Here is a 27,876-nt window from a genome sequence, read left to right as displayed (position 1 = left end):
CAGCAAAGTGGTGTTTATCTCTGGTGGAGCAGTTTTATGTCCTATCGCAGAAAGTGGGGCACCAGATTCATTGCAGAAACTGGAGCTTCTATAATTGTGCCAGTTTAGTGCACTGAGATTTAAGGTGTCCTCAAGGTTCAGGCAGAAAAATGATCATATGTCTGCATCTAAATCTAGTACCTAAGTACTTTGTGGAGACAGGATTTGTAGAGTGAATGTTATCAAATACGGGCTGAAGTATAGTCTGAAATGTAAATGAAAGAGAGTTTGTACTTTACAGATTCAAAGCGCTCCTCTTTAATCAATTCTATGCTTCAATCTTCACTGTACCAAGAAGAATTTCAATAAATAGAAAGCTTGTCTGTTCACTGAGAGAATAGGTGCCCAAACAAAAATAGCCTGGAAGTAACTACAGGATTTGTGAAGCAAATATAGATAGATCTGAAAATAGAGGTAGGCTGGAAATGAAATGCTGAGCTGCCACAGATAATGGAGACACTTAATTAGCCCAGGTTTAAAAACAAACAAACAAACCAAAACAAACAACAAAAACCAACAGAAAGCCAACAACAACAAACACACACCAAAACAAAACCAAGGATGAGAACTCTGTTAAGCTTTCATACCATTCTCTATGTAGGGTTTGCAGAGTTCGCAAGCTTATCTCTTAGCCAACACATTTTAGGTAATTCTCATCACCATTTCCACATCATCTGAACAACTAGTATACATTAGCTCCGATTACTTTCCCTCTTCAGCTTTCTTAAAAGAAAGCAGCTTAGTTAGAAACTAGGAAAGTACTTCTAAAGCAAATGTGAATGGCAGACTCCCAGCTGGCAAACTCCTTCAAGATACAACTTTATTCACATCTTCAAGCCTAATGCTTTTATTGGTTCTGTACATTTGCAGAGCCTATGAATGATTTTTTTCTGTTCAAAATTATTTACTCCAGTTTTTAAGTAAACGCAAGCAGCAACACATTCTACCCAAGATAAATAAAATAAAATAGGTTCCAGTCAGTCTTCATCCAGACAGGAGAGCTCAAGAGCTCTCAGGAGATATTGCTCATGTGTTAAGACAAGCGTCAGTGATCACTGAACCTGCTGTATCTTCTGATGATCCCTTTTACAAAAGCATTTATCATCTTTTTTCTGGCTTACTTAATGCTCATATTCAGCATAGATAATAGTGTTCAGTCTGATGGTGAGAACACAGCCACTCATTGACTGTCCTGATGTCAGGGTCTCTCCCTTTGCAAGCACAAGTTACTGAAGGCATCTTTACTAAAACCTGAGATTATCAGGATATTGACAGCCAAGCTTCTCCTGACCCTGACTTAGCACCGTGTAGTTTTGGTGATGCATGCAGAAATTATCTACCTGCATATAAAATACTGAATTGCGAGTCATGATGCACAGTAAAACTCTCAAGGAAGCCAAGATTTGCAAGTGGCATGCAAACTATATTGGTGTATGTGCCAATATTGTATAAACTGCCTGGATTTCACACATTTGGAAGCACCTGAGGCCCTGTAGAGCTTGCACAAAGGAGCGCTGTGACAGTGGTGGGGCTTGTTCTTGCGCAGGACAGAAGGCTGCAGCCCCAGGGCAAGGGTTACTGAGAGGTGAAAGAGTCAGAAGGAAGAAGTGCCAGAACACATTTCCAGTTAATTTTTGTTACGTCAAGGTTTTTGAAGATCAGAGCCCTGAAGACTCCTGGTAACTCTGACAGGCGCAGTTGGCTGCTGTGTCTCAGGATGCAAAGGACCAGGACCCAATTCCCCATGGCCTTTGCCAACTGGGTTTGACCCCCAAACCAGGCACTTCATGGCCTTCCCGGTCTAAACATGTTTCTGGGGAGAACCATCCTGGCTGCAAGCCTGGGCAGGTGGTGGGCTGCAGGTGGGCCAGGCGGAGGTCCTGCCTCCCACCAGAAACTCATGTCTGGAGACATGAAATCCAGCTCAGTCCTCTCAGCAGACTCACAGAAACAGGCACAGGCAGTAACAATAACCGACACGTTCCTGAGTGCTCTGGTCAGCTACTGTATTACACAAGTCTGAGGAGTATGAGTTTCATAAAACAGATGGATCTTTACAGTAATGAAAACTGCAAATCATACATTAGGGTTGCCAGGGCCTCATCCTTACAAGCTGAGCATCATCAGGCCTCAAGGAGGAAGATTAAGGATACGACTAATTACACAAGAGAGCTAGCAAATAGAGATGGATCAGGATAATGCTTGAGAATGTTACAATATCATTTTTTAAAAACTAGAACATAATAAAAGGATTCCAAATTAGCCATTTCCTGCTTCTTCTAACACTGTTACACATATGGAGTTAAAAATGTCTAATTTTGCTGTTTTGAAAAGGCTGATGGTACTTGTCATTCACTGCAATTTCTCTGAGTACCCTATTATTATCTGTTGATTATGTTCTAAATGAACTCTGTCATGTCTCCACATCTGTTCACAACCACCCAGATTTCTTCAGAAAAGAGCTGTTTGAGGTCAGAGGGATGCAGTCTGAGTAAGAAGTGAAATGAGAAGTAAGACCAGCAACCTATCTTGGCTAGATAATGAAAGAAAACAGAACAACCCAACCAAACAGACAAGAAACTATTCAAAAAGCAATCAGGGTCAAGAATTTAAACGGAATGTCAGCCATGGGAGCCTAGCTCTGAAATGCAAGCACTGCACGTGCATTTTGGAAAAGAGAAGCAGAAATGGGATGGTTGAACTAGGTATGAAAGCCACCATTTTTCAGTAGTTCTGTACATTGTATGTTGTCTTATAAATCTGATCCACTGGAATTTGAGGGCTTCCACACCAATTCAAGACTTCTGGAACTAATGGACCTGAATGTCCTGTATCTATGAGTGGGGCTATCACAGCACCAGAAAGCCTCTGTGTGCTCTCAGAGCGCTCACACATAAACTGCACAGCACAATCTGCTGCATCCAGCCTCCTGTCTCTGAGTAACGCAGGAGCTGTGTATTCAGCAGAAAATCTGGCTTTTCTGGGCAGTATTATATTTGCTGTGCAAATGAAAGCTGCAGGCATGTTGCACAGAGCCCTCCTTTATGTTTCCTTGAAGTTCTTGGCTCTTTGTATATAACTCTACATCACACATACACATATCATGGAGAGAAATATTGCATAGATTAGTTTATGATTTGAAGAGAAGCAGCAGAAAAGAAAGAAAACAGAGAAGTAATTCTATAAATATGGAAACTCCCGCAAATAAAAATGTTTGTAGGAAGAAAACGAAGGTGAGAGAAAGGAGAGGGGCAGAAAGCCAGTGATATTACATGCTAGATTTGAAATTAATTTTTTAAATAAACCATCATGTCAAATATTCAAAGTGCTTATAAATATTTACCAATTACATTTCACATGAAATATGCACAAGCCAGTTTTGAAGTTGTAGGACAGATTTGCTTCTGGGTATTGACACTGTCTGTGACCGGCCATATGTTTAGGAATGACAAAAAGCACAAGGCCTGTGGGAGCGAATGAGATGAGAAAAGATGCTGAGAAAGGCCCCTGCACTGATCCTGCTCTTGTAACCACATTATCATCTGAAGTGCACTGAACACCCCTTCCAAAGAGCTCTGTCGACTGTCTATAACTGCTGACAAGTTTGAACACAGCTGAGTGCATTTCTAGTGTTTCCAGACTAAATGCCTATGTGCATAGACTATGCCAAGCCTGTACAGTTAATTTTCCAGAAAGCACATCATCCAGTCAGTTTATGTTCTCTTGCTTCTTAAGTGGTAGCACATCAGTGATTTTTTTTGGAGCTCTAGGTGTACTGTGTCATGTTCAGTGGGCATGTCTCTGAAATAAGCCAAGTGCTCATTTAAAACATTTCCCTGCTCAAGTGCATGTTGCTAAGTATGTCTGGAGGTCACAACAGATGCTGCTGGTTCATTTTTTCAATGATCCAGACCTTGACTTTTTCACCCCCAGCAAGCATAATACAAGCAACTTGTTAAAGTACAAGAGTCTGACATTTCAGAAGTGTGCCTGTCCTGCTTCCCAAGCAATTTGGGCCTTTCTAAATGAAGCCAGGATAAACATGGCAAGTGTTTGCTCTCTGAAGAGTGCCAGGCTGCAGCCTGGTGCCCCTCTGGTGGTGCAGAGGGGCAATGCCTCCAGGCAAAGGGTATTTTGTCCAGAGACACCAAGAGATGCATCCAATGAAAGAGCCCAAGAACAAAGCAGACAGTACTGCCTGTGTTTACATTACTTTTGGCCAAAGAAGTCCAGAAAACAGGCATATGCTTTGACTGAGGACCAAATATTGTGTGGCTTCCAATGAGCCCTGAAAATAACATCCCTTGCCTCATTACAGAGATTTCAATAGCAGTTTCACAGACTAATTTACCATAAGAATTTTTCTGTGTACCTTTTTTCTGTTCAATAGGTTGAGCTTTCTAGCTGCAATTCATATGCACTGCAGAAGCTGATCTCTGAGACAGCATATCCTTCAACAGGAGGACAGAACAGCAAGAAATCAATCAAACCCTTGACTTTGGATCTCACCTTATATCTGTTCTCTGGGAGATATATCAAATCATTAAAGAAGCTAGCCAAGATGGTGCTAACGATCTATGGTGGAGTTAGAAAAGCCCTTAACATTTGTTGCTGTACTTTTATAGCATACTTCACAGGTCCAGGCGCATGTGTAACCTTCAGTACTAACATTCTAAGAGCTTTAAAGTGGGAACTGTCAAAAGCAGCAGAAAGGCTAGGTTTGCACCTCCCTGTTTTGTTTCTGCTCTTTTGCACTCTAGTTGTTACTTATCTACCAATAACTGCTTCTGGGAAATTGCTTGGTTTTGTGATAAACACAAATTCTGTGGGACCAAAACCAAAGAATAAATTTTGCAAACTCTTTCCATCAATAAAAACTTGAAAAAATGAAAAATGCTTCACTTTGATATCCTCTTGAAACAATTCTTTAAAATGTAGTTGGTTTTTTTTAATTTTTTGATCTAAAATTAATGGATGGATTATTTGGGGAAGTTAAGCCAGGAATCCATTCACGTAATCCTAGCAGAAAGCTAGGGACTGAGATTTAACACCATTCCTGACTCTTTATCCGAAGTTTTAGATTCCCTAGCACAAGAAACTTCAGAACCAGTCCACTCTCGATTATTTTATTACATATATTGATTTTTTTTTTTGTTTGAAACTTTAAAGAAGTTCCCTGTAGATGTGAATTCTGTCTACACTGAAATTAGCAGATCACTTGACTTATTTAAAGTTCTCACCCAGAACAGAGTACAATCTTTTTCTAAATATGGGTCTAAGAATTTGCCATAAGAACATCCCCATCTCTCCTACTCCTTTCCCACAATGTCACCTTCTTTCTGACAAGTACCATTACTGAGCATCTGCGTAGCACACGTGTGTGCAGAAACACCAGTGCTATTCAATGTATAACTATCACCCTATTCCAAGTCTACGAAGTCATTTAAATATACATAGAACAGAAATTATGTTGTTTGACAGTAAGTTTTTTAAAATAGGGTATCTAAATATCAAGGTTGGCATAGCAGGTTTTCAGCATAAAATGGCATTTGATACTTGAGGCACTTCTCTTTCATATAATCTCAGCGGGTTTTCAAACTCATGTCACAAATAAGCCATACGCTTTTCATTCCTCAGCTAATTAAAAGGTGGTTTTTTTGCCTTCTTGTAGATTTTCCCAAGCTCATTTGAATGTTTATGCTGAAACACCTGTTTTCAGAAGATAAACTGTCAAGTCCCTGGATGTCACATAAACAGGACAGGTATTAACAGAGACAGAGGTATTAACTAAATGCTTTGGCATGCAAAATGCAGGGAACACACCTTCAGTGAAGGAGAACTCTGTCTCCCTGTGTCCTGTCAACAGCTTCTCTTTATAAAATACAAACTACGCATATCAAAATAATACTCTGGTAATTCTCTTGATGAAGAAGAGTTTAAGATCTGTTAGTTTCAGCAGTAAAATCAAGCCCATGTGGATGCAGTGCAAAGCTCCCAATCTCTCTCAATTATTTTCAAATATTGGCTTGCTCCTTGTGTGGGAACATGACACTGAGAAACTGCTTTTCTTATTGTTGGAAATGAAAATGCTTCTTGCATTAGAGGCACCTTTATTTCAACCTTACTTTTATTGTCATGCAGAAAGAATTCCTCTTTTACCCCCAAATGCATTTCACAAGGCAAATGCAATGTTAGGGTAAATTCTTTTTGTTTGTCACCCGTTCTGTTTACAATAGAGGACTTACAAGACAACTGACAGCAAATCTGCAGCTCTGATGTGCTAGATGTATCAAAGCACAGAAGTCATCTCTGGGCCAAGTTTTTCATTTTACACATCATCAATACTTTTTCTCTCTGGCATTTTCCCATGTTTATTATACTCCTGACCTGTTAGAAGCTTCACTGGGGAAGAGCCACATTTCCTATACAATTTGCAACTGAATAGATAGTTTCCTTGCGCTAAATGCATTAGCTACTGCCCTTCAACTGTGTGGCTTTTTTCAGCAGCTCAGCTGCTTGAAACCTGAAAACCAGATGCAAAAAACAGGGAGAAAATAATGGATTTAAATATAGAACAATTGTTTGCTTAACACAGCTACATTTTCCCTCTAAAGCTGAACTAAATTGGGCACTTACAGCTTGCCTGAGGAAAAAATGTATGTGTTCAAAGGTGCTGCGAGTCCCATCTCCCATGGGACTTTTGGCTACAAACTGCACGTGTATATCAGGAAAGATTCCTTCTAAATCCAACCTGCGAGTGACTGCTGGTTTAACTGAGAGCCATGATACAACTACATTGACAACTAAAAAAGCCCATATATCTTCCAGGTCTCAAACAGCCAACTACCACAGCCAACTTCTCAATGTCCAGCAGAAACAGCTCCTTGGAAAACTAGTCACAAGCACCAGAGGGGATGAAACTCCTGTCCCCCCAGCACCCGAGCAGCAACTGAGCACTTCAGAAAAATGTGATCCCAATTGCAGAGTCCTGGCACTGAGCACTCTTGATCAGATAGACATCATCCTCTCTCTAAGAACAGACTTAGAAGTGATACTGTAGCACTTTCTTAAGCAGAAATATGAAAATTAAAACTGTATAATTACATTTCTCTATTCTGAAATGAGTCCAGATCCTGGGGCTTGGATACTGACAATGAAATGACACACTTGGCAATGAGCGATTTCAACGCTACACTGACATAAAGTTCTCTGCAACATATTATATTCCAGGAAATTGTCATTTTTTACCATGTAAATGCCAAAAACTAGAGACACTAAAGCACCTAGCACCATTTTGTGGCAATGTAAAATTGTTTGTATATCATTCCTGTTTATCCACAATCCAGCGTATAGTCTGTGTAGACACAGTGAGGATGGGTTCATTATAATTATCTACAATAACGACAATTAACAACACAATGAGGGATAAACTAAATCACTTCCCATCTGCATCCTTTTTAATGTTGGACTTGAGCTCCTCAGAATGTATTACTTCATTTACATTCATTATTATGATATTAATTCCCTACAGTGCCTTGGATAAATGTACCTGACTCCATTCTCCCATCTGCTGATCTAGTATTATTTTTCTATTCAGAGCAATAGTCCTAATTATGCTCATTTATAGTTCCAGTAGATATCCTTGCCCAATGTGACTAGTGAGCAGCAGTCTTTGGAAACCAGTCATCTTGCTCCTAATAAACTGCCTCGCTCCTAACTATTCCCTAAAAACCAATGCCGGGATTAGCTGAGTGCTTGGGCACTTGGTGTTACTAATTAAACACAGAGCTTACCAATATTGTATTTGACTGATATTGCAATAGCATAATTTTCCATCTGTTTTCCTCACCAATAATTGTATTTCATCTTTCTGAAAAAAGTCTTCGTCTTTGGTGCTCTAATGTATAACCCCTCTTGATAATCATATTACAGTGTAATTTTATATCACTAAGTGCTCTGAGAAAACTCTCGAAGATGAAAGGTGAGTGTACTAGTAAGGGCAAGCTCAATGTCACACAAGCTCTGTACTTTCAGAGGATCCAGTGACCAGGATGGAAAGGGCCAACATGTCTTTCCTTCCAAAGCAGCCAGCTGCAGGTGGCAGGAGCCCGCTCTGTCTTCCCATCGAGGAGGTGCACCACTCAATACCTGCACTCATTTTGTCCTGCACGCTCAGTGGGTGAGAAAGGAAAACTGTCACTGCTAGCTAAACACAGGCAACTGGCCAGATCGCTTCCCCTATTGCTGGCAGCAAACCTGGCAGAGAAACATGAGGTGCTTCTCTCCGATGCGGCAGCGAGGACCATGGCTTAGCCCAGCCCTGAGCAGTTCGGCTCTGCTGCAGCAGCCTCTGTCTGCCTGCACACACCAGAAGTCTCCTGTCACCTGGGCTGGGACATCACAGCAAGAGGTGGCACAGAGGAGTTTGTCTCCTCTTTATTGCTTAGACAGTGCAGAGAAAAAGGTACATTTCTGTGGGACTGGTCAGATTGTTGGGAAAGGTTGTGGTAGAGCATAAATCCTACCTACCCACATGACTGCTGATGGATTAATTTTCTGCGATGGATCTCTTAATCCAACATCTGATCCATTGTCTTTCATTTATATAAAGAGAGGAAACCATGAGCAGGGATGAGCCTCAAATCAACTGCTTCACTACCAGCTTCACAGTACATATTTCTTTCAAGGGGTGAGGATGAAATCATGTTTTCAACAAATCAGAAGATGATATGATGGTCAAGTGAGCCATGATTTTGCTGTCTGCTGGGGCTTTTCTCCCACGTTAAATCTGCTAGAAAATACAAAATGTGAAAGGAATAACATTGTGGTAAGCTGAAGTGTTTATGTTTAGGTACATTTTGAAAGTATTTCTAAACCATTTGTTGTTGTCTGCTGGGTTTGTGACAGTCATTCTCTCTGTTAGGTTCATCCTTCTGAGCATCTGTCCTCAAAAAGCTGTTGTAGAGGAGTAGTGCTTGCACACAAAAGACTAACAGAATGCAGGCAAATCATCTTCATTCCTAAAATCAAAGTCATCTCTAAAACCAAACAATTTTCTTAACTCCTTGTCTCTAAGAAGCAGAAACAGGGTAAGGAACAGGTATCACAGCACCACTTTCACTAAAAGAGCTCCCGAAAGCCAGTTAAATGACAGTTAAATATCACTTAAATCTTCACGTCAACTAACTACAGACCTTTTCTCAGCTATATGAGGTGTATATGACTCCACAACACACGTGGGCACAATATTAATTAAATGTAATCTGATTTCACTTGCTTTTACATCACAGTAACTTTAACTTAATATAAGCCTGTATTTAACCTTGCTTTCATACAAATCCCTTCCACACACAAAAAACTATCTCAAAATGTCAGTTGTTTTTTTCCTTCTACTTAGTCAAGATACTTCACATTCCTGATTAACATGTTTCAAGTTTTATTATGCTTTACCCTGACTACAAGATATCCAGAGACTGTTTGTATCAAAGGTAAATGATAAGACCAAAAAAAAAAAAAAATCCACTTATATTCACTATAAAAAGTTGAGGTTCAAGAAGGATGAAAAGGAGATCCCTCAACTATAAACTCTTTTTTTTTTTCCTAAATATTATCCAAGATACTCTATGCAAGTTGTCACACACACACACGCATATTTCCTGAAAAGTATGGCTCGGTAATATTAGATGCCAATAGGCCTTGGCGGTTCAGAATAATTTCTAAAAGTTACCTTACACAACAAAAAATAATTTCTCAATTCCTCCATCATATCTCGGGTTTAAGAACTACATGAAAAGTCTGAACTTAATATAATCACTACAGCAGACTGCAAGATGAAGAAAAATAAGAATCACCAGCCATTTATGCAGACTGACAGCCCAAGTGCGACCCATTTACTGGAGTGTTGAAGCTTCAGATTCAGAAATTTAATATCAGAAGTTTCTGGCAGGGGAGGAACAAACACATTAATATTGCTTGGGTTTTCCCTCTTTTGCTGCAGATTCCTCCCAGGATTATTTATGTGTAAGGGAATTAACTCTGCTCACCACCCTTACCACTCCTGCCCTTTAGGTGCCTTAACAACTTGTCCATTAATAGGCATTTTGCAACTTGACAGAAATGCAACCTTGATGGAGTGCACTTCCTTCATTTGTAAGGAAACACTGAAATCCCAGGAGCAAAAGGACCTTAGAGCAACTGAAATATGCGTATTTCCAACTGGTTCCAGATTTTGCACTTACCATTCTACCTGGCTAAAAATGTTGCATTGTTCATCTTAAAACGACACAAAAATGCTTCTGAAATGCTGGACAGTGGTGAGCAGCTGCTGTGCTGCTTAGTTATGTGAACCATGTCTATTGTTCTCCCTTTCCCTCCCAGCTTGTGAGTCAACCTGATGTCTCCCACTAATGATTCTAAGGGGATTCCATGTTATTTGATTTTTTTATGATCATATCTGTTGCTCTCCTAAACTGGAATCCTGCTTTAGTATTAGGGCTCTTATGTGCAATCAAACCGGAAACAGCAAGCTGTAAGTGCCACAGTGGCAATGCTGTTCATCCTTAACTGATTAGGACTAGAAAGTACTTCCCGAGGAGCTATAAAGGGTAATAAACCTTGCACTGATGGTGTGCAAACTGGCACTGCCAAAAGCCTCACTTGCAGTAGCACCAAGGGAGGCAAAAGTATCACAGCTGCACTCTCTGGGACATCCAAATATTTCCAGGGTTGCTTTTATCTTGCCATGCCAAATGCCAAAGTTTCCTCCAAGCAATTTTTGAGGGGAGCAAAACCATTAAGGCATTAATTAAAATATTAAATTTTCTTACACTGACACATTTTCTCTGTTTTGGTGTGTTGAAATAATCCTTTTTTTCCCTCCAGTCTTTCAAAAGAGAGACTTGGGCTTGTTCCTCTGGGAAAGCAAAGAGAACATTTTCCTGCAGAAAGTATTTTGACAACTTTTAAAGAGGGTTTCTTTTTCTTTTTTAACCAAAGTTAGTTGGGACATTTTAATAACAATGTCACTCAGTCATCCATAAAGTAGGTTAAATGTCCTTGTAGGCAGTTCCCAGGATCCAGTTTTATGTGTCTCTTCGGCAGCTGGTACTGTCGCTAGAGTTACAACTTCCATGAATAATGGTCTTATTTTCTCCAGGTGCAGATGTGGGTTGTAGATGGCTGAGTTATACCCTTCACTGTGAATCACGGCATCTACTACTCTGCTTTACTCTAAATAAACATGGACAGATGTTAACATACCCTCACATTCACAGATACAAATATATTATTTTCAATACAGCTCCAGGGATCACAGCTTTAGCATCGGTTCTAAACCATTGTGAAAAGCTTTGGAGATTTTCTTCTTGTGTAACATTTTAAAATCATTTTTCTTGGGCAATGTGCCAGGCAGAAAATGATTTAATCACAGAACAGACATAGAAAGAGCACTTGCAATAATATTAATAGCTATCAAAATATAGAGAATATTTCTTAATTTATAAATATTAGAGAGAACAATACTAGAGTCACAAAGTTGGGATTTTTTTTTAGGTCGGAAGGGTTCTCTACATCTATTTTCCGCAGTCTCTACTGCACATTCATGCAAAACATATCTGCATTTCATTTAACTCGCAAGGCAAACCCAATGTAACATCTAATATTAGTGGATTTGTCTCTGAAAAAGAAAATAATGGGGAATGAGTTCCTCGTGTACAGAGTGAGTCTCACTCAGCTAAACACAAATTTCACGGCAAAGTTGGACTATATTCTCCTTCTCCCAGGCTATTGCTATGGTAATTTTTAATTTTCTCTCCTATTTTAACACCTAATTTGTTCCAACAATAAGTAAACATTTTAATAAGAAGAAATTTGTTTTCTTAGCTTACTGGTACTTGACTGTTTCCTGTATTATGAGTTGGAGATTGGATTGTACCTTCTTGTGCATTTGTTTTGCACAAGTGAAAATTAAAAAAGAAAGAAAAAGCTTTTTAAACACACATTTTCAAGGCAGTAGAGAAAACTGACATTCAGTCAAGAGGGAGACTAAAAAAAAAGAACAAAGAGTTCTTTTTTATGGCTAAAAACCTTAAACCACATAACTGACACCACCTATTAGAAAAAACAATATTCTCATTAAAGACTGACCTGGAAAGTTCATATCCAAAAAAACCTGAAAAAAATATTATTAATTACCAGCATATTTTTAGAAATATTAGTTTTCATCATGTTCTAAATAAATGCACAGCTCTTTTGGCTGTGGACTAACAGTGTAAATGCATTTAGCAACGTATACATCTTTGTTCTTTCTCAGGTATCATGCATATTTAATTAAATCTGTAATTTTACATACTGTAAAGTGAGTCATCCTTTTGACTTTGAGTTTCAACATGGCTTCAAAAGCAGCAAAGATTTCCCTTAGAGAAGCTGAAAGTACTGAAGTAGCATAGAGCCGGCAGGAGAAAAAGTGAATAAGATAATCAGAACATAGACTGCAACACAGAAAGGTCCAAAAGGGATGTTCTGGCTCAGCCACATCAAAGCCCAGTGTAATCAGGCATTGATTTGGAATAAATATGAGTAACCCACTGGCCTGCTCTATTAGAAATTCAGCAGTGAGGGTCACAAGAGGTAGCAGGGGAAAGGGATGCAGTGAGAAAAGGTGGTTTTCACTCCCAAGCAGCTGCTTTTTGCAGTGATTGTCAAAAAATCTCACAGGAGAAGGAACAGCAGTTGCTTCACGACAGGGGACAGATCCTGGTACGAGAGACAATCACTTGGAAATAGCGCCCATCCATATACTCAAAAGTATCTATAATGCTGAGGCTTAGTTTTCAGAAGTGGAATTGGGTAAGACTGATGATACATGTGCAGGAGAAAATAAAAACAGTAGTAAAACGGAGTTAATATATTCTGCTACCAGGCCAGATTTATGAAGTTCCCTTCTGACTTTTCTTCCTAAAATTCAGCAAAGTGAAACAGCAGAATAAAAGGAGGTTGTACATGCAAAAAGACAACTTTTTTGTAAAAAAAACACAAGTCCTGTCTGGAAGAAAATACTAGAAAAGAGCAGAAAATCTGTAAATTTAAATTAAAATCTAAAGTAAGGCCAGATAAAAACGCTAAAGTCTCAAAGAGCATCTTGCTGAAATAATAAATATGGCTCATAAAAGGTGTTCCCATACATACCAGAAGCAATAAGTCTGCCAGAGAGGATGTTGAGGCAAGAGACTAGGAAGGGATAAAAGGATCACTCAAGGAAAAGTAGGTCAGAGAAGAAAAATTAAGTGATTGATTTACAGGAGTGTTCTTGAGACTAATTAAGGAGGTTCCCACAACAATTTTTTTTTAAATGGAAGAAGAGTTTCAGGGGCTGTCTCCAATCAGTCAGCCCTGAGAGCAAATAAGTCTAGGAGTTTGTTCAATTTGAGTAGGAAGCAGAATTTTTAAATGCAGTCTTACTGGTGTACAGCCTGACAGTTTTCAAGAGTTTTCTCTTTCCAAGTTCACCGCTATACTCCAATCTCACAAAATATTTCCCCTTCCTACTATTTTGCCTCCCAATGTTTTCTGCCCTTTCCTACTTTTTTATCAGTTATTTCATAAAGCAATATTCTAATAATGTTTTGTATGTTTGTTTTAACTCCATGCAGCATGTATTTCTCATGCCAAAGTGTTTCCCAGATAGGACCACAGAGTTCAACTTTCACAGTCAGCTCATCTTTCCAAGTTTTCTTAGACCTTTACATAATTTTTATATCTTATTTCATCTATATTTATTACCATCCACTGTTATTTTCTTACATATTTTAAAATAAAACCCCCTATTTATTTTGTATTCAAAGTGTTATACTTTATTCATTAAATCAAATTTTACCAAGTTTAACAATCAATATGGGTTAAGTAAGCAGTTCAGAATCTCTGATGTATTTATCCTCAGCAACACCCATGGTTTGCAGATGGCCTGAGAAATGAAGAGGTTAGGAGATCATCTTCAATGCTGCAGACCCACAAACTCTAAAGAGCTTCAGCTTCTCAGCAAGATATAACCAGATCTGCCAGTGCTTGTTACTTTGCAAGAGCAGTACAACGTCATCCTCAAAGTGTAGGATCTGGTCCCAGTTTCTTACTTACAGAGATAAAGCTAGAAATATTGAGAAAATGTACAAGGTCATTTCTCTTAAGAAGTTTAGGGCAAGCACGTCCTGTGAAGTTAACAATTTATATACAGGTAAAAAAAGATGGAGCTGACTTCCTGGAGTAAGAGCTGTGCTGCAGAAATGCCAGATCATCCCTAACAGAAGTCATGGAGTCTCCAGGGTTGTTTTGCCACTCTCTCAGCATCATGAGAATTTAGGGATTTGAGCATCAGCTGCTTTACATTACTGCAGCCCCAGTGAAACAAGCAGCAGTTCCTAGCAGACATACCTCTGTAGGCATCTCCACACAAGCCATCACTTCCCACAAATAGCCAGTTGTGGCCCATCAGCCAACTGAGCCTGGAGATGATGCTCACCTGCACTCAAAAGCAGGAGGGCAGCTCTCATTGGTCTGGCTCAGGGTTGATGACTTCTTCATGTGAAAAATTCCTGCCCATGTTATTCACTTTGGAAGTGAATTCAAGCTTACTTGGATGAGCAAAACACACACAATACACTGGCAAATGAGAGAAGGATTATTTGCTTTATGACTTAGGCTCAAGGTCTGCCAACCTTGAAAGAAAGTGGAGCATACACAGATTTTTTCAACTTGAGTAAAAGCACAGCATGGGCAGCAGCTTCATATGCTTAACATCACCTTCTATAGTCAGCTGTGTTTAGCACTCAATTCTTAGAAGCTGTAAAATAACAGAATATGATTCTATACACAAAATGATTGGGAGGCATTAAGCTATAATTACCCTAAATTCCAAGATGGCATTTCATTAGCCACCATGCTTCTGCAGAAACTGAGTTTATTTTAAATTAAAAATCCAAAGTAAAATTTAAACAAATATAGGACAAAGCAAGTATGCTTTGTAGTTTTTCATGGAGGGTGGAAAACAATATTAGGCCAATGATTAAAATATGAAGCTGTTTTGAGGAATAAAACATAATGTCAGCCTAGCAGAGCTAGAATCTGTCTAGCCTACACAGGGAGGACAGTTCCCCTCTCTTTCCAAGGATCACACAGACCAAGGGCCCACTCCAGTGGACTAAATTAGGCCCCCAATCTGTACTTCCCTTTCTCCAATCTGTGCTGCCCTTTTTCTAAACACAAGATGAAAACTGAAAAGAATAGGAAAGTCATAAACTGGTTCTTAATTTTGATTTTTCAAACAGCAAAGGACCGAATCATGGTTGTTTTTTCAACTTGGGCTGCCCCCACCACGGAACAATGTCATTGCATAAAGACCTGCAAACATGCACAGTGACTCTGACATTTACTTCTTTTCTGAAATTTCAAAGATCCACCTCTGAGGGGTTTCCTATCCGCTCCATTTCTAGGCTGATTGCCAGAACATTTAATGCTATCACATTGCTACTATTTTCATTAGAAACAACTAGTTTAATACTTTTCATCTTATTTTGGGGAAGGAGGACTGATTAATTCTAGACTCATGTACTATATCTTTCGAAACAATTTGTTTTTTCCCATTAATAAGAAAACTTTTTTCTGCAAGACCTTGACACTAGAGAATTTAAGTGAAAAAAAATGAAATAATTTCTATGTGAATGTAACATTATTCCACTCTTTTTTCCTCTTCAACAAGCAAAAGCTGACATTTACTTGAAATCATGGCACAGCAACATTGTTCCACACTATATATGTGTTCTGAATACTGGGACAGATCCTCATGTTCTGTGGCCTCAGCTAAGCTCTAGTGAAAAAGCACCCAACGGAGTATCTGCTCCAGTAAAACTGTCGGCATTGATTGGCTCTGACAGCTTCCTTCTTTCTTCCAGCTCCAAGTCTCCCCTGCTATTATTCTTTTCAGCATGTGGGAAGCCATATACTAGCTGACTATCTTGACCTTGCTTTTGAGCCAAAATCAACACATCATGAAAGGAGTTCAAACAGGCAGTATATCCACTCAAGGCTGGCAGCCAGAACATCTATTCTTGCTATTAAAGACCTACTGATCAGTCAACAAAAAGGCTGCTCAAGGCCAGCAATGTGATCAAACATATGTCCAGGCTCCCATCTTCACCTTAAGAACAATCTCATACTATTGCAACATGCAATGCTTGTGCAAAGGCATTTTATAAGAACTACAGTGTATGACAGAATCTTAGCAATTTAGGGGGAGAACAATCTATTCAGCTTCTGCAGCTGTAAAAAAAAGAATTGCTAGAATTATTTTCACCTACTAATCATCATTGGAGTCTCTCTCAAACCGTGGCCAACCACAGCTAATGCAACTTTCCTCTAAAGTGGTTCATGTGGCTGTTTTGTTTCACCTTTCGTATCTGTACAAAGAGGCAACTCTCCTAAAAAACTTCCATGTTCTCTAAAAACATAATGCATGTGCCAGCTCCTCAGTCACAGGTGCCAAACAGTGCTATTGCATAAGCTTTAGGGCAGCAAGCAGCAGGTGAGAGGCGCTACATTTATATTTTAATTAGCTCTTGCTAGGAGTTTCTTCAGAGGTAGGTTATCTAACCCTTAATTACTCTTCATCCACCTACATCATTAAAATATTACTCGTGTCCTTCCATTTCAAGGACTTTTTGTACCTTTTGAAAACTGTGTTACTAAGATTGTATATAAATAACTATTTTGATGTAACCCCAAGTAATAATTTTGTAAATCTGTTGAGCAGTAATTGTAATTACAGAACTTTTGCAATAAAAATTTTTGAAGACTGAGAAAGCATTATTTTAAGTCAGCAAAAAAAGTCCTGTGCAGCCTGTTTGATTTCATAAATTTTCATAATTTGTGGATTACTTACATACATTTTCAACAACTGCATTCTTTTCTAGAAATACATTCTCAAAATGTCATGTTCTGTGAAACAACCCTACTCTTACTAATACCCTGTTCTACATCACACTGATTATGTTAATAAGAATAAATATTTTTGCATTTATACATACATCTCACTTTTTTCTACAGTAAGAATACATTATAATCTTGAGCTGTTTAATATTTCTGCAAGCATTAATACAACAAATGTTACAAATTTGAAGTAAACTAGTGGTATGTGCACTTTTGAGGTACTTCACTAACACAGGTAAATGTGGCTTGCACAGAACCTTCCAATAAGGCAATGAAATTGGAAAGCCTTCCTGGAAATACAGTAATTTGGCAAAGGGTTTCTAATGATTTTTCCAGTATTGATTTACATGCATATATTTGTCAATGCTGGGGAGATATAAACACCATGAAGTTATTTAACATTTGATTGCTTGTTTGATCCTGGAGGATTCGTGTACCTGCCAGTGCCAGTCTAGACCATGTTGGCAGCTCTAGGAACAAAAGAAGGGATTCTGGTAGAAACAGATTCACTTCTCTGCAGCAAGACATTTGTCAGAACTGACAGGCATGCAATACTGAGGCAGCTCATGCTGCACACAATATATATTTTTCTACTGAAAAGAAACTGGGAGATTAATGAGACATTAATGTTAATTGTAGGTGTGAGCCCACAATGTTTTTGCACTAGAATAACCCTCAAATGAGCAAGACACTCATTGAACCCAATGAGGTTTCTTCAATAGGACTGAATGACATGTAAATAAAAACTCCGTTTTAAATTGTTGTGTCCTTCCAATTCTGATTCACATAGCTAAAAGATTTTGCAAGGTTTTGCCCTAAATTTATTGCCAAAGGCCGTCAGTGGTTTGGCTATTTTTTTGCTTGTTAAGAGACTTATTGCAGAGTTTCAAAGGCAACAACTTGAGAACGTGCTTTCTTGTAACTTTTAAATTGGAGAGAGTATAGCTACAAGTCCTGAAATGGATACTTCAACACTTGAATAGTTTTCTAAATTAAAAATAATGGATTCCTGGTGGGCATCCTACCCCAGTTTACTTATAACATAGATTTTATTACTCTAGAATCACTGATCATGGTTGTGGCTGCACAATAGTCATAAGTCAGAAAACAGTGTTATGTTGATAACTGAGCCACTGCAAACGAGTTTTTTCACGACTAATTTATTTTAGAAAGGGAGACAATGCTATTTATGCCATGCAAATGACTTAGAGAAATAATGCAAATGACATCAAACACTTACAAACTCATTGTGATAATAGAAATCTTGAATAACTTGTAAGAGAGTTCTGCAAGTTCCAATATTTTGTTTGATGTGATGATAAACTTTGTAAAAATCTCTTGATCATATGTCTCCTTTTTCATGAAATTCATCATATACAGATGCAGTACTAAACCATTAAGATGCAATGCAATTTAAATCATTAAACAGAGAAAAATAATTGTTCAATTTGTACTTTTTATCACTGTAACAGACCTAAAAGCACTGGATTCTTAAGTCATTAAACCAACCTCTAGAGCTCAGCCTCTGGAATAGATTGCTCAAATAAAAAGACTTACCTTTCTTACAAAAGAAATTAGTTCCCATTTTCATAATAATCTGATTTTTATTCCTACTGCAAACTAGAGATTCTAAGCAAACACAGTAGAAACTCTGAGTAAGGATGGGTCTGCTATAATACACAATATTTAGTTCCAAATATTTATTAAGTGGAGAATGCACAGTGGTCTGAGTCTACGTGTAGTTAACACATCTCACAGTTTCTGTAGCCCCTGTTTCTTTCCCCACCCCCTCAAATGGCAAACCAAGATTTGATCAAACATGTAAAAATTACAGTACCCTGAACACATTCAGCCCAAGGAAAAGGCACAGTGGTGAATTACCTTAAATTCAGTTTCAATGTTGGCTAGTCTGGCCAGTTCATTGCTTAGCTCTAGAGCGGTAAGGACAGGGTCTTCACTGGAAAGAGACAAATAAGCAGCACTGGCTAATCCTTTGTAGGCATTCATTCTCGATCGAGAGTGACTAAAGGAATCTTTCCTCTGCTTCTCAATGCATTCATTGCATTTGCAAAAATAGTCATGTGGCCTTTCAATCCGTGCGCCTTTTAGAAGTAAGATGTGAACGATTTCATACTCCTGGCAGTGGGCAGCAAGTATGATAGGGGTAATGTCATGGGAGAACCGAGTTCCATCTTCATCGTAGGCATAAAAATCATCATCTCTCAGTTCCTGCTCGAGGGGGCTGAGTGTGAGACGCTGTCCCTGTGCAAAGGCTGGATGGTTCAATATTGCTTCTACAATGCGCACATATCCCTTGCTGATGGCTAACAAAAGCGCATCTCCAACTCGAGCGAGATTCTCCTTTTTGAGGAGGAGCTCCGTCACTTCCAGATGCTCATTCCCTACAGCTAACTGTAAGGCATTTTGTCCCATATAATCGACACAATTAAAGTTCAAGGTTTTGGATTCCTCCAGCATTTTTCGCACCACAGGAATGTTGCCATATTCTGCAGAATCGAGAAAGCGTTCCTCTTCTGCAGTCAGGCTGGTGCCTTTCTCATTGAACATGTAGGCTGGGCCCCGGATGGCCTGCCTCCGGCCCTTCTCCCGAAGGGTTGTGTGCCTTCGATGCATGGTTTTGTAATTGCTGTTTCTCAACCTGCAGAAAAACAGAAAGAAAGGTTGGTTATACCCTCAGAGAGTCATAACCTCACATAACCTGAAATAAAGCTAGAAATGTCTCATTAGATCAGATCTTGCTACCTTTTTATATTTGGGTCAGTTGTTTAAAATAATTTAAGATACATGTGAAACATGTATCTCAATGTGTATCTGAACAACAGACAAGTTCTCCTCTGACTTGTACGCCTTTCTGCATTTCAACAAGGATATGCAGTACATTCTTAACTTCAGAAAAAAAAATTGTGAACACACAGTTTTCCATTTTCATCATTTAGAAATTCATTACACAGTATTTAGGAATAATATCCTCATTATAATGGTTCTCGTAATTACTCTTCTTGAGTTTTATCCTTGATGACACAAGGCAAGCCAAAGAAAGTCAGTAGGAGTCCCCATGCCAATAGACCTTGGATCAGGCCAATAAACTATGTTCCATAAAGTTAAAAGCATGCTTCTAATTTTAAACAGACAGTAACAAGGTTAAATATATTGCATATTCTGCTAGGATTCACCTGTTACAAGCAAGCCGCATATTTGTTCACTGCTTTTTCATGCTACATAATGACATTTTTCTGATCTAGAGCAGTTTAATGAATGACTGTCTAGTTTTCTTAGGGAAATACAGTTGGTAAATACTCTAAATACAAGTAACCAAATCCAGAGGCTAGTCTTGTAAAACACAATAATAATTCCTGATTTAGTATCACATCCCTCCCCAGTTAGCATCTCTCAGAGAGCTACTGCAGAACAACAAGAACACAGGTATCTGAGCACAAGCAGAAGGCAGATCAGAAAGGATCATTAGTTTCCCAGCTGATTATGTGGCTATCTTCACTTGAAGTTGGTGGGATGGAGAAAAACTATTATTCTTCTACCTTCTCTGGAACCCCCAAAGAAAACTTGGCTATGTGAATTGGGCTCAATGGGGAAAGAAACACTCCAGTGTATGAACTGAAGTCCTAACTCTGTCTTTTTGAAACGTTCACACAAGTGCCATCTTGATGTTGCTCTTCTTTTTTCATTCCCAACAAAATCATAGTCCCACGTCTAGAGTTTAAGCACGTGGAGTTAATTGTCATCCTAAGCCCACAGAATGTTCAGCCTGAGTAAAAAGGTAATAACAACACCTCTTTCACAAAAAGCATTTGCACTCAGTCCAGTAGCAAGTCCTAAATCACTTGGGTAAAATTTTCAGGAACCTCTAAGCTGCAGTGGGCAGATGTAACAAATAAGCAGGTGTTAATGCTCAGCGGGTGACAAAAGTTCATCTTTCCATGCTCCATCTGTTCTCCAAGTCAGTTTTGACCTTCAGTCAATGAAAAGTTCATGTGTTGCTCTGAAAAAATACTACTGGAGTTTGAAAGTGCTGTTGTAAATGACAAGAGGGAAAGGTGCCAAGACACAAAGCAGAGTAGATACATTGCCTTCAATAATGTGTTCTTCAGGACAACACGAGAGTAAGGCAATCAAGCAAAAACCTGGGAAAACAGAGGGTATATGAAACACCCAAAATACCTGAAGTGCCAGGACACAGAAATTCTCAGGGTAGCTATACTTACGGAACTAACATATATATATGCATCTGCCATTTTAATTCATCACTTTCTTACTGATCTAGAACAGAAAGCTAGTACTGAAGAGCTGCAAAAAACTTGACAGCAAAATTTTAGCAGCTACATTAAAATTTGAACAAGTCCTAAGAAAGCGATTTTCTGATAATACACAGTTGAAAGAGCAGTTCACAATTAAGAATTTCCGCCCCTAAGCTTTGATGCATGAGTATAACAAGGTAATAAAAGGTGGAAGAAACTGAACATATCATCCTATTCTCCACTGAGATGAAGTGCTATATCAATCTTAAATCTAATCCCTTCCTGCTCGATTGAAAGTTGAAGAAGCACACAGATGAGGGATGTAAGAATAAGGAAGGAGATACAGTTAAGTAAATGAATTCCCAAGACTGCATGAAGTTTTCTGCAAGAGAAAACAAAAACAGTTTAAAAAATATACCACTAACATAGCTAATACTGACATGGAGACAGAGATCTCTAAAGCAGCAAAATGCCTGGGGGAAAATCGGGGCCCCTTTGAACTCAACAGTACAAGTTCCATTGATTTCAGTGGAGCCCAAATTTTGCAAACACATATGCAGGTACACGCACACACACTCGATGTCCCTAGCAATTAACTTTCATCTCAGAAGCAGTCCCAGTGGGGCCAAGAGGACTAACACGTGCCTAAAATGAAGTATTTAACCATATGCCGAAGTGCTTACCTAAAACGGAGCCCATGTCCTTCATTATTTAGGACAGCATTTAAGTTTTAAACTTGTGCTGAAGTCTTGAGTACAAGTAAGGACTATATATATAAATTAATACTTCTGAACTGTGACTTTGTTAAATGGGGAATTATAGTACCAGAAAGCACTTTACACACTTGCAGGTTTGGGATTTCCTGGATGTTAAATGAAACCTCTTAAAATGTTAAGAAACTCAAAATGATGAGCTGGTGATAGCTTAAGCAAGTGTTGATGGGATCAAATGAAAACAAATCCAGCTCCTGGAGCTGCTCAGTGATGACCTGAGTGTACCAGGATTGGAAACACCTAAATATTTTAGGGCAGTTAATTGCAATAGCTGCTTCAAGGTGAAGAAATTTCACTGGGCTTTTCTGATGTTCAGAAACTGTATATGGTAAGATATTTGGCAACTTTATATTTGTTGTTATATTTAATGGTCAGTACTGGAAGCAACTCAGAAATATGGATTGCTTCCAGCAATCCAGGATTCTATGAGATATTTTGCCTGATGTTCAAGTATAATTCTTGATACTTTGCTCTTTTTTTCTTAGAAAGTTTTTCTCTCATGAGATGAGTTGAGGAAGTTCTATTACCTCTAAAGGAGAACCCAGATAGGTGGAACAGATAAGCTTATAGTTACACTCAAATAAACACAAAACTACATAAAATATTACCATTTACCCAGTTCTAAGATTTTTGCCTGAGAAAAGAGGTTAGAGTTTGGCCTAGAGATAATTAACACTGGTTTGTTGTATATGCAATAGCATGCCAAAAAAAGGACCTTCATTTAACTTTAAGTTCAGAGTGAGCACTGGTTTCATACACTGTTTCTACCAACAGAAATTACATCAGAAAAAGAGGAAACAGAAATCATATCTCCCCTCCAGAAGGATAATTTCTACATAACATTTATCTTAAAATAAATGTTCTTCAGGGATATCCCCGCAGCAAAGAGTTGATCTCCACTGCTTGCAGGTAAGGGCAAGAACACCATAATTCAGAGGTCTTCACCTTTGATGAATTATGACCCCCAGTCTCGCTCATGAGCAGGGAAGATCAATATCTCAGCTATTGCACTTTGTCATCTTTATAGAGAACTGGAGATGAATTAAAAATTATACTTTCAACTTTACATGATTTCGTGAGAAATGCTCAGCTATCCACTCTCGTTCTGAAAATAAAGTTATAGTATGTTTGACCTGAGCACTGATGCGTGATAGAGAAGTGGTAGTGCAACAAGTAATATACACAATAGTTGAAGATCTTGGAAACTGAACCCTACTGTAACATCATGACTGTGCTCGGCACCTTTTTCTATTCCGCTTTTCAGTTTGAAGGTGCTTTGCATTGAAATTATTCTGTATTTGCATATTTTATTGAGATAGCTAGTGATCATCAGGCACTGCAATTAAATATTGTGTTTTTCTAGAAAAGCTCGCCAATGTATTAAATGTTGTTGGCAAGAAAATGTTCTGTGAAAAGAAAACCAACAAAGCGCATCTAGCTTTACACAGCTGAAGAAGCCAAAAGATGTCTGGACTCCTGTGGTGAGTGCAGAAGAACAGCAATTTCTGAAAGGTGATTTAGCTCTTAACAAATCATCCTCTGGGAGCATCTCAGCTTCTAATTAAAGTGGCTAAGAGTAGAGCCTGGCAACTTGCACTGATAGTATTAGGCACTGAAACACTCAGCATCTGAAAGGGGAACATGGTGTAACTTAAAATTTGTTTTTAATGTGGTGTAACTGAAAACACTTGAAAACAAAGCTCTCTGGTTTTGCAGCCATACTCTCTTCTCTGGTCTGAGTGCCAGATATGTAGGACAAGGTAGACATAGGAAGAAAACTGTCCTGCTTCAGATTGAGCCTATCCCAGAAAATGTCCTTTCTTCTTGATCCTCCTTTCCGCAGTGCTTCAGACTACACCACGCAGGACCTTCTGCTGCCTCTCTACTTCCACACAAGAACCTACAGAGGGGCAAGGCTACCACATAGAGCTAAGGCTTGGAGGCTAAATTGGAGTTTTTACACATGCCTTTCAAGCAGAACTTTAAAAGTATGCAGAACAGGCTGAATAGTATCTACTTCAGTTTTTGAAACATCTGAAGTCTGAATAGGTATTGAAATCAGTAGGTATTAGATACTGTGAGAATTCTTGAGTTCCCAGGTGATGTCAACTTTTACTTGTCTTAAAACCTAAAAACTGAACAGAACATTTACAAAGGAAGTTTTAAGAACTTATGGTCTCTGCCTACTCGTTGGATTTGCTTACACACAGCAGAGAGTTTGGCAGCAGTCTCCCTGTGCCCTTTCAACAGTTCCCTTTGTCCAGAAACTACAGCAGAAACTTAGAATAAGTAACCGTTACTAAACCCCATGCTGCGTAAAGCGACCATCAGAATAGGCTTTGAAGAGACATTGGCTCTGTCTTGTTAAAAAGGAAATTTAAGTTTCTGAAAGCCGTTTTGAAAGCATTTCTCTCAGTTCCTGCAGAGCCTCAGAAAACGTTAGATTGACACTTCACTTATTTTTCTTTCTACTTACACCAGTATTTCTAAAAAGACTCAAGGCACACAAGGGCTGCAGACTCCCTGAGGCCTCTTTGGAATTGCCACAGCTCCTATATATCGAATAGGCCATTTTCCTCTGTTAACTCTTGCTTCCACAGAGGAAACCTGATGATGCAAGACATGCTATAAACATTAATATAAATTAAGGAAATTTAATTCTACAACCAGAAACAGCTAAGACAGAAATGAATCCATTTATAAGAATACATCAAATTGTTCACAGCAAAATATTAGGATGTTGCATCTTTTAGTTAAAATATTTATAACGTATTTTGTAGCAGACTCTAAATGTCAGGCCAGGAACACTGAATACAACTGGACACATTTTCTACGCTATACGCAATAAGCTACTCTGGTGTTCCCAGTGCTGCATAGGCATATATCACCAGGGATCTCTGATACTCTTCTTTTCTCCAGTATCTTAAATAGCCTTCTAAATCTTACCTTAAGATGGTATCCTTTAAGACAAAAGTTTTAAGTATAATTTTTCACATATTACTGACTTGCTATGTATACGAACTCAGTATCATTTTGAGCATTGCTGTTGACTAACAGCAGCTTATTCCAAAGTTTTCTATGCTTTGAAATTTTTAAGTGATGTTTTGTTTAATCTTGGGATGTCCAAAATACTAACACAGTATCATTAGCAACATGGCCCTTTTCCTACATGAATAGTTGCATACATATCTATGGATAATTAATACAATTTTTAGTTCTATTCAGGCAGATACTCTTTCACTCAGAGAGTAGTCTGACAAAGCAGTTGCAGGAAGTAATATCCCCTCCCTATCATTCCCACTGCTCATAAGAGCAAATGATATTTCAAGGTCAGAATTTGAAGAGACGCCTCTCTCCTTGTGGAAGTGCAGGTGCAGACAGCAAAGCCACACCTTCTTAAATCTCTTTAAGTAATGGTAGGTGAGATACATTCAGGAATGTATCTTAGGGTTCTCATGTCATTAAAGGATGCTGATGAATAATACGCACTAACACTCCCATGGTCTTCTTGAAGCATGAGATCTGAGGTCAATAACCCAGAAGCATTGAAGACAGACCACCAAATCTTTATCATCATCTAAATTTTCACACCCTCCCTGATCCCTGTTAGAAAGGAGGCAGCTCTGCCCTGTGGTTTGAAAAAAGGGAATAAAATTCAGCTTTCTACCAGCTATCTTTCACAAAATCCCATCCACTGCTTCTCAGTCATCTCACCCTTCCCCTTCTTACAACCTAAGCATCAGCATTTTCTTTCCCATTCCAAAGCAATGTAATGCATCAATACAAGACATTACAGCAGGAGAGATTATAAGATAATCACCTTGGTTCTAGTATTCCATTTCTTCTTGTTTTGTAAATATGTACTGGGTTGGGGTTTTTTCCTTCCTTCTTTGGTTCCCCTTAATATATAGTTGTGAAGATAACTGATGATTGCAAAGGCATCATAGAACACGTTTGAGATAGATATACTCAAATATTCTTATATTCTCTTCCATTATCATTCATTAACATATTTGGCCATCAAATGAACTGCCATGACAAGAATCAGTCCTACTTTTTTTTCTTTCTTTCCCCCTGCCCCCACTCTGGCTTTGGGAACTAGGAATAATTCACCCTTCACTGTTGAAGCACTTCAAAACCCAGGCTCAGATCATACCAAAAAACACAAGACAGGAATAACTGTTCATTCATAAATTTTTACTACTGACTAGAGCAGCAAAAAATTTTTCTAATTGTGCAAGCAGGGGGCAGTGCAATGCCGATTTTCAACAAACAGTTCTATTAAAAAGAGGAAGAAAAAGCTGTGAAAAGAACTGACCTCGGTTCTGGCTGTATTTCGTTTTTCCCTATTGCTGCACCCTTTTCATTGCTTACTTCATACTTATTTCAGGACAAGAAAAAACGTGGAGAGAAAGACTCCTGACAACCACTAGACTCAACAAGCTGCAACAGGCATTATATAGTTTTCGTTATTCACACCTCTCATTTTTCCTGATTTTGCATTTGGCCACCCTGTTTCCAGGAAAAACAAACCCTTAAAAAATTCACCCTGCTACAAGAGAAGACAACAGCGTGGCTCCAAACCATGTGGCTGGTAATAAACAACAAGCCCTTTGAGGTACGCCGAGACCAGGCACGTTTGCACAAACTGAAAGCGCAGAAAGCCGAACCAATTTCACACGCAACGACCCACCTCGCTCACGCCAGCCCATACTCAGGCTTCTAAGAGACCGAGTCGCACCGAGACACCTCTAATCCCAACAAAACTTCCCAGTGCATAATGGGGGGTCAGCATTAGAGCCAGGGCGCTTCTCGGAGGAGCTGAGAGCCGGCTCTGGAAGAGGCAGAGCCCCAAAGGCTGCCCACCAGCTTACATGTGCGCGGCGGGGCCGGCTCCGCTTCAGTGCCGAGGCGCGGGGCGAGCGCGGCCCCCCATGGCGCTGCCGCTGTCCGCGGTGCTGAAACGCCGCTCAGCGCGGCCGGTCGGAGCGGGCGCTGTCCGCGGTGCTGCAGCCGCCGCCGGTTCGGTCGAGGCGGCGCCTCATCCTCATCCCCTCGGTGCCGCTGGGGCAGAGCTCCCCGGGAGCGCCGGGGCTTCGCTTCCTGGAGGAAGAGCCTGCTGCGAGCTTGGCATGTGAGTTGCGTTGTCCCCCCCGTCTTCCCTCCCCCTCTTCCCACGCCGTCGTCCTCCTGTAGGTGTGGATTTGATGTTTCTTTCGGTGCGCCCCCTTTCTCGGCCGGAGCTGGGCGAGTGCCCCTGCGCCCTCCCCAGGGCTGCTCCAGAGTAGGCGTGGCGAGAGAGCGCTCCTGGGGAGGGCAGGGCTGCCTGCAGGCTGCCCTGCGGGGCGGGGGGCTCCGTCGGGGGCTTTCCCTCTCACACGCCGCACGTTTTCCTCATCTGGCTGTGCCGCCCCTCCCCTGGGAGTGGTTAGTGCCGCTTCTCCTCGGCTGCCGTGCCCAGGTTGAGATCGTTCTCTGCCTTCGCAAGGAGAGACCGTCTCTTAGGGGGTGACTGAGGAGGGGTGATCGTGTGTAGTGGGAGTGGAGGTGAGGGGGGAAATGAAGCTAACATGCAAAATAATCAGTCAGTGCAGACTCGACAGTTGTATGCTCACTTGTGGTGTTGAAATAAACTTGAAATGATATATTGCTGCAAACACACAAATCTCTGCTCCAGGTAGCTAACACAGGGGGTTAGAGCAACCTCTCTCTTTTGCTTTTGCACAACTTTTTCTAAGCAAAAAATAGCCCTCCAACTACCAAAACAGTGAGGGGGGAAAAAGGGAACTGAGGAAGTCTGTAGTCTGTTATTATCA

General features: G+C 39.6%; 1 protein-coding gene across 2 annotated transcripts in view; it reads right to left on the bottom strand.

The window, feature by feature from the left end:
- The window catches only part of TRPC7 (transient receptor potential cation channel subfamily C member 7), a 76,033-nt gene extending 48,769 nt beyond the window's left edge, over positions 1-27,264 (bottom strand). The window contains exons 1-2 of one of the 2 annotated variants that reach the window (XM_071814744.1): positions 26,754-27,264; positions 18,895-19,672 (exon numbers count right to left, since the gene is read on the bottom strand). In XM_071814744.1, coding sequence (XP_071670845.1) covers positions 18,895-19,647 — 753 coding nt within the window. In that variant the 5' untranslated portion in view covers positions 19,648-19,672; positions 26,754-27,264. The remainder of the gene's footprint in view (positions 1-18,894; positions 19,673-26,753) is intronic. The other variant, XM_071814743.1, reaches the window with a different exon arrangement.
- Positions 27,265-27,876: the final 612 nt, after the last annotated feature.

This window comes from Patagioenas fasciata, chromosome 14 (assembly GCF_037038585.1).
Source record: "Patagioenas fasciata isolate bPatFas1 chromosome 14, bPatFas1.hap1, whole genome shotgun sequence".
In the NCBI taxonomy this organism is placed as follows: domain Eukaryota; kingdom Metazoa; phylum Chordata; class Aves; order Columbiformes; family Columbidae; genus Patagioenas; species Patagioenas fasciata.
This window is presented reverse-complemented; position numbering and strand designations above follow the sequence as displayed.